Source organism: Rhea americana, unplaced genomic scaffold, assembly GCF_003343005.1.
Source record: "Rhea americana isolate MKP2758 unplaced genomic scaffold, rheAme1 scaffold_25, whole genome shotgun sequence".
In the NCBI taxonomy this organism is placed as follows: domain Eukaryota; kingdom Metazoa; phylum Chordata; class Aves; order Rheiformes; family Rheidae; genus Rhea; species Rhea americana.
In genome coordinates this window covers 1,307,404-1,314,654 of record NW_028186368.1, presented here as the reverse complement: position 1 = coordinate 1,314,654, position 7,251 = coordinate 1,307,404, and the positions used below count along the sequence as shown (strand labels likewise).

The following is a 7,251-nucleotide window of genomic DNA, read 5'->3' as shown; positions in this document are numbered from 1 at the left end:
GGCGGGTGTCCGAAAGGAGTGGCCAGTGGCGAGCCGGTCCTTGCCGCCGCCGCGCCGCCTCCGCTCCCCGCAAAATGGCGCCCCCCCCATCTCCCCGGCATATGGCCGCGGGTACGCGGCCCSCTCTTCTCTGCCCGCGCCGAAAGTAGGCGTCCGCGCTGATGGCTGAGAAGTCTGGCCTCCCGGGAGGGCCAAGGAAAAGGGCGTTTGRCGTTTTGCTGCTCGCGGATGTGCCTGCGGAGGCTGTGCCGTCTTTATCCCCAATAAGACGGGAGCTGGGCTGCCCCTTGCGGGTGGTGGCTGCAGTTTGTGCTGGGCCTGGGGCAGTGGKGTCTACAAGGGGAGCTAAGAAGGCAGCAGGAATAGGGACAGCTAGGGGRGAGAGGAGGAGGAGGAGGGTAGGAGCTGGGGAGAAAAATTCAGAAGGTAAGTAAGGGGCCAAAAGGCACACAGTGATTTTTAAGAAAGATAGGAAATTGGGTAAGAAAGGGAGTTAAGACATACAAAGTCTTAAGGGTTAGGACGGTGGATGTATTCTCTCAGCAGCAGCTTGAGGGCAGAGATTTCACATGCGTTTAACTCTGGTTTTGACTGCAGGAATCATCGTACTCTATAAGAAAATGTGATCCCAAAGGTGTGAAATCAAAARGCAGAAACAATGTTGGCATTCATCACACCGTTATTTGCTAGTTATCTGTTCAAAGTGGGAGAAGCTGCTAATCATACCCATTTTGTAAGTACATGCCAACCTCAAAAGCTTCATCTCAAGTGTTCTGCTGCTTTCTATCTCTGTTTGTAAATGCAGAGTATGGGGAAGTAGTACACAGAAGTTGCAATAGCATCAAAGAAGGGGAGAGGTTGGCCCTAGCTTAGTAGAAAGTGTACCATTTCAGCATTAAGAAAGGCTGTGATGTGTCAACTGGARTGAAAGTAATATGCCACAACCAACAAATAAGCAGATGTCCTAGTGCCACGATACAGTAATTGATAGATGGAAGTCTTGTGAAAATAGGCTCATAGGGGAGGGAGACTTGAGGGTGCTCCAAGTTGGCAGAGCAGGAATGGGTGAGCTAACATCTTAATGGACCCTGTAAAACCCACAGAGGAGACATAAYGGGTAAATGCCCTGTGGAAAATCTCTAGTCAGTGTATGCAGCTAATCACAGGAGCCAGATCAGGAGGAAAATAGCCCTGCAGATCGTGCTGCAGATCATGGGAGTATTCAAAGCCCTTGTTTTGTAGCTAACTCCTGATTTTCAGTCCTGGGTTGTTTGCAACATTGTTCTTTTGTCTGGTTTGCTTGTTAGGGTTTTTGCCTGTGGTATTAACTATCTACTGGTCAGGGAATTCTGGATCTGCTCTGGGTGTCATCCTGTCTCACCTTCCCCCACCAGCCTGTTACAGCTGTAAGGCAGGAGTAATTGGAAATTACGGCCTGGGAAGAAGAATTCCTGCTGTCCAGCTCTGGTAGTGCAGGGGACCCCAGGAATGGAGGTGTGTTGCACAGTCCTTGAACAGCAGTGAACATAGCCCATTCTAGCATGGACTCCCAATAGATTTGGTTTGTTTGAGTGCTGTTCCTTATGTACATAACTCACTGTAAATATTAGTGGTTATCCCTTGCTTCTAAGGGGGAAAGGAGATTCAGCATTGCTTTTTCCAGTCATGGACTGTCTGGAAGATGATTTAAGCAAAAACAGCCCTATCTACTTGGATTTCAAGTACAGCTGGATCCACTGGAGATGAAGAGAGCATTATGGGAACTCCTAGATACCTGTTTCTAACCAAGAGGAATTAGATTTTCTGGAAATGCTGTCAAAGTACTTTAACCAGTTGTTTTAGTGCACAAAAGTGCTCTTTTTCATGGCATGCCTTTGTCATGCTCTTCCACCTGAGCAGAGTCTGTGCAAATGGATTGCTGCAGTTATYCCTGTGATAGTGGGGGCTATGCTACATCTCAGAGAACACTTTTGYGGTTAATCTGGTCTTCCTTCAGCACTCTGCTGCTGCACTTGGTTCAAATTGTTTGGTAAACATTTACCCGTGGAGAACATTGTGCACACTCCTTCATTTGCACAATGTTTTCATAGTTGTGGCATCTCTTGTGCGTCCACTGACAATGTTGACTTTGTCTCACTGCTGATTACTCCAGGCTTTTATCAGGGCAAAGTTACGGAAGAATGACCTGCGTTCAGTCCTTCCTAAATTCCTAAACACATGAGCCAGAGACCCAAACAGCTAGTAGGGTTATCTTCCGGTGTAAGGGGGAAGTGGTACTGTGAAAGCAGAGAAACTTAAGCCTAATTCCTGGAACTGTACAATAACCAATCCACATTCATACTCAAAACCCGCCCATTTTCTGATGAGCTGGACAAATCTTCAGTCCCATGTGCTGCCTAGAAGCACACCTGCAGTTTTATCAGGAGCAGCTTGGAGGGATGAAACAGCTCAGCAGATGAAGAAGAGGAAGAGCCAGATCGGTAGAAAGATAGTGTTTTGACAAGACCCTATAATCTGTGTGAGATCTCTGTAGGAGAAATCTGATAAGGCACCAACGGTAACAGTCAGACTGGTCTAGCAGGTAGGAATGGTGAAATTTAGAACATTTCTGTTGTAATAAGAGATGTAAAATATACCAGCTGCATTCAGAGTACACTTTCAAGAACTGAAAGGGTTTATGACTTGGGAAATGGAAATCATAATCTAGCAGATATGCCCACAGCAGTGGGGGACAAGTATTCCACATGTCATCATCTTGCTGATCTTGTTTGAGGTAGTGAACTACCTTTGTAGAACAGATGAAATCTAGAAAGCAGGAATTTCCAGAGGTACTGAATGGCCGGCAGATGGCAATCAAACACAGCACTGGGAAGCTCTCCAGCTCATGCTGTTGCTGAACAAGTCTAATAGGAAGGTGATGGATTTCAAATGGTTTGCCAGCTTTATAGGTATATGACTTTCTACAAAATGTAGTGTGACATATAAGCTTACCATATCCGGGTCATTAAACCAACAAAGGAAGAATGTTCTTAGTGTATTTTAGATGAGGAGAGAAGGTAACAGATTTGCATGACATATGTCATTGAAATGGGCATTATTAGCAAAAGAGTTCTTTGTAAGAACTTCAGAAACACCTGTAGTGTGGGATAAGCTACATGCATGAGAAAGGCAGTAGAATCTGTGCTGTGTATGTAACTATGATCCACCACCGGCTAACTGGCAGTGTTCAGTGGCAGAGCAGACCCTGCCTTTGCTCTGCCTCTGGTCCCACAGCCACCTCCGCTCTGCAGGCAGCAACACATAGGAGCCTCTGTATCTGACCCAGTTACTTTAGAAATGTTCTTTCTCCAAGTGCATGCTGTGTAACAAAAGATGGCCAAGTCAGTTAGTTCCAGTCAGCAAAAATAGTGTACGTGACTGACCTGAATACCTCCGAACACAAGTCTCTCCTCAAAGGAAGTGCCTCCAACTACTCCCACTGGGACAGGTGGATGCCTGCATCCGCTCCCCTACAAACACAGTTGCCTTTCTGGCTAGCACTTTTTATAGCCGCTATTTTGTTTATTTCTGGCAGAGAAGCCAAAATCAAATTAATGGCCCAGTGACCCACCCTTGGGTCACRAGGGGGCTATTTCCTTAGGATTTACATATAGAACCAGTGTTGGTTTTGGTGGAAATGAATACAGCAGTTCACCAGGACAGTWGAGGAGTACAGTTGTGCAATGCATCTAATGTGACCATATGAGAAAGAAAGTTTTAACCTCTGTCTGGGGTGCCCACAAGTGTGTCAGTCCCTTTGTTTGGGATTACCACAATCTTGCCTCCCACAATTTGGATTTGGTTCCACCTAGGGATGAGAAAAGGCACATAATGCATTCTCCTTGGCATGGTTCCCAGTATTTTGGTGATTGCCAAAGAATCTTTCATAGRTCCTCTCCTGGCAAGTCACAAGGATTCAGCCAATCCTATAGCAAAGAGATGGCAGGAGGAGCACCCGAGGGCAGTGGTGTAAGAATTGGTAGGATAGGGAAATGGAGCCCATAGGGGCTGCATGCTGAGTACTGCAAAACTTCTCTCAGTGGTTACAGATGACAAGAAATTGTGGGTATATCCTGGTGCGAGATAAGAAATTCAGGAAAAAGTTACTCTAGCAAGTTGCTTGCAGCTTGTGTCTCAGCTAACTAGAGATTAGTGGCAGCCAAAACCCACAATGCCACCCAATTTTGTGCCAGAAGAACAAGAAAGGTGGGAAGAGAAGAGCTTACATGCCTTGTGGCCACACCGTCATCTGTGCTGTTTGAGCTGTGGATCCTGGGGCTTTACCCTCAGTAGGAAATCCAACAATCAATGGAGCTGCATCAGGAATTAATTTGGTCAGCATTTTGGCCTTCTTTCCTTCTTCCAGCTTGGTGGTAGGGATGCTTGTGGGCTGAGAATTGTGGATTGGGTAGTGCTTTAGGTGTGGGGGGTTTCCACAGACCTAGGTCCAAAATGCTGAGCTGTAACAAATCTGTCCAGCCTCTCTAGGCCCTTGGGGAGAGGTAAGGACAAGCTCCTTCCCTCTTTCTCATCTTTCTTTCTCACCTTTTCCTCTTCTTCCTCTTTTTTTCTCATCTTTCTGTCTTCCTCTTTTTTCTTTCTTTTTCTTTCTATCTCTTTCCCTTCTTTCTCTTCTTTCTCCCTTTCCCTTCTTTCTCTCTTCTTTACCTTTCCTCCTTCTCTCTCACAAAGGGAGCAGCCTGCCCCCCGCCTAGGTTTGGTATTGCTGTGAGGGTTCTGCTATTGAGGAGGTGCAGGCTTTGCTGCAAGGTTTCAAAGGCATCAGCACAGCACGGTAATATTGTAAATACTAATGATGAAAGCTGGGGCACTGCTGCTGCTTCTCTGTGATTAATTCCAGCAACTGGGACTCAGAGGTATTATGAGGATAGGCACAACAAAGATGCAATAAGTGGATTATCTGGAAAGCCCACCCCCCTTTTTTTTGGTCCGAGTTTCCCGCTTTTGTTCGTTATTTTAAAACATGATTTTAAACATAGCCTAAAATTGATGCAATAGTTCTGTCTTCAAAATTGTGAATAAATTGTAAATTATACTTAAACCTGGCACTCAGAATTCTTCAAACAATATCTGTTTTGATACTTGACCTTATGAATTGGGGAAGACAGAAGTAAGTCACTAAGATTCCTGTGTATTGAACTATTTTCCAAGCTGATTATAAAGCTTAGGGCTCAAATGGTCTTTGCACAGAAACTCACAAAATGCCTTTTCTTTGTAAAGGGTTATCATCACCCAATTCATTTTACCTCTGATTTGGCATTAGAGGTATTGTTTACTCCTATGCTGCTCCAAAAATGCTCAGGAAGTGTGATATTATGGTCCAGCCCACAGGCCTGGTCCAAGACACAGCAGCTTAGCACAGCATAACACTGCAGTCTCTTTACCATGGCTGTTTTTTGTTAACAATTACTGTTTGAATGTTGAAGAAGGACTTTCYCTGACATTTTATTTATTCCTCAGTAATCTCAATCATGCTGCCAGTGATCAGGCAAAATTCTCAGTGACACCAATGTCTGACTGATACCAATGCAAGATTTGCTCAAGAAATAGGTGCAAAACTGTGAATGCAAAGTAATGCATAAGAACTTGTGCTGGTTTCCACAGGGTTTTTGTCAGGTTTCAGTAGTGATTTATAATTAACTACAATTCTCTGATCTACAATTCTTCCTCCTTTGCTTGTTTTTAAGGGGCAGGAGCTTCTGGGTGTAGATTAAAGTGTCAGAAGGCAAAGGATAAAAATTGTTTTTCATTAAGATTAAAATGCAATTAATATAAAAGAGAAGCCATAGTGAAAGGGGACTTTAAAGACAGTACCTACTTGCTGGACTGATCATCATCTCACTTTTGCATCTGAAGCAGATGTTTGTTGATATTTATTCATGATATGGAAATTAGAGCTAGAAGAGGACAGCTAGAGGGAAGGACAATTAAAATGGTCAAGGAGATCACCTTAATGAGAAGGGCTAGGACTCCACAGAGAAGGCTACTGAGAAGGGACATGCTCAAAGTTTACAAAACTGTGGTGACAGAGCAGTAAGTGGAAGTGCTGATCACAAATATTGCAACACCAGCATGGGGAGACTTGAGGGAACCAGTAGAAGACTGTTTTAAATCAGATGAATCAAAGTATGTCTTTATTCAGAAGGCAGTGAACTTCCATAGCTGTCAGCTACAGGAGATTGGGGGAGTCAGAGTATCAGCAAGTTCATAAAGGGATTAGATGGAGAATAGGTCCATACATGGATATTAAAAGGCCAGGATATTCCCCAAACATCTGTAGTACAACAGTGCTAGGTACAGCAGAGAATGGGGGCAGTGGGCCATGGGAGGTGGCTAGGCTCACATGCTCTCTCTAAAAAGTTATCTTCTACCACCAATGTACAGTGAAAGCAGCAACACATATGCTTATATTCATACATGTACACTAACATCAGCCCACTTCCTGTGGTAGAGAGGTTTCTTTGCTTCGAAGAAGTGTCTTCTTTCATAAACAACCTTCTTCTCTGCAGCATAAATCAACAGTTTCTTGAGCACATGTTGACTTTTCTGCCTTTGCATCAGGAACATCCAGCCCAGATTCATCCTCCTCAGCCCAGATGATCTCCATTGGGTCCACACTCTCCCAGCCCAGATTTTCCGTGACATGGGAACTTACAGTGAGTTTTGCAGGCTCAGCCTTGCCACACAGCTTCAAGACATGCTTTTCAATGTTCTCCCACTTAAGAGCTGGTGAATCTGCAGTAGGTCTGGATTTTCTTTCGTGAGGTGCTCTACTGTGGAACCAGGAGATGCTCTGAAACTCTTCTGCAGCATCCCAGCCAGGTACACTCCCCATATAGGCAGCTGCAGAAATAAGATTTATGGGCAACAGTTTGGGATGGACTCTGAAAAAAACAGAGTGTCAACAATTTATAGCTGTGCCCTACAGGTATAATGAGTGCCCACATGACTTGTGTGCCTATGGCATCAGGAATGAGCTGGCCTTTGGTGCCAGAACGTAATCTTCTGTTCAGTGAGCTAAAACACTGATTACTGGAGATACTCGTGCGGAAGGCAGGGAACACAGCCATATGCTTGAGTCAGTGGTATCTAGCCTAACATAGGGGGCAGGTGTACACACATCTTTGGTATGGATAAGGCTAGGCTGCTGCTCCAAGAGATCCTAATTAACAGGGGTAGAGCCTGCCTAGC

General features: G+C 44.8%; 1 protein-coding gene across 1 annotated transcript in view; it reads right to left on the bottom strand.

The window, feature by feature from the left end:
- Nucleotides 1-6,895, bottom strand: part of SEC63 (SEC63 protein translocation regulator) — a 65,223-nt gene extending 58,328 nt beyond the window's left edge. Inside the window, exon 1 of the mRNA XM_085306963.1 lies at nt 6,556-6,895. Within this exon, the coding sequence (XP_085163089.1) occupies nt 6,556-6,895 (340 nt within the window). The remainder of the gene's footprint in view (nt 1-6,555) is intronic.
- Nucleotides 6,896-7,251: the final 356 nt, after the last annotated feature.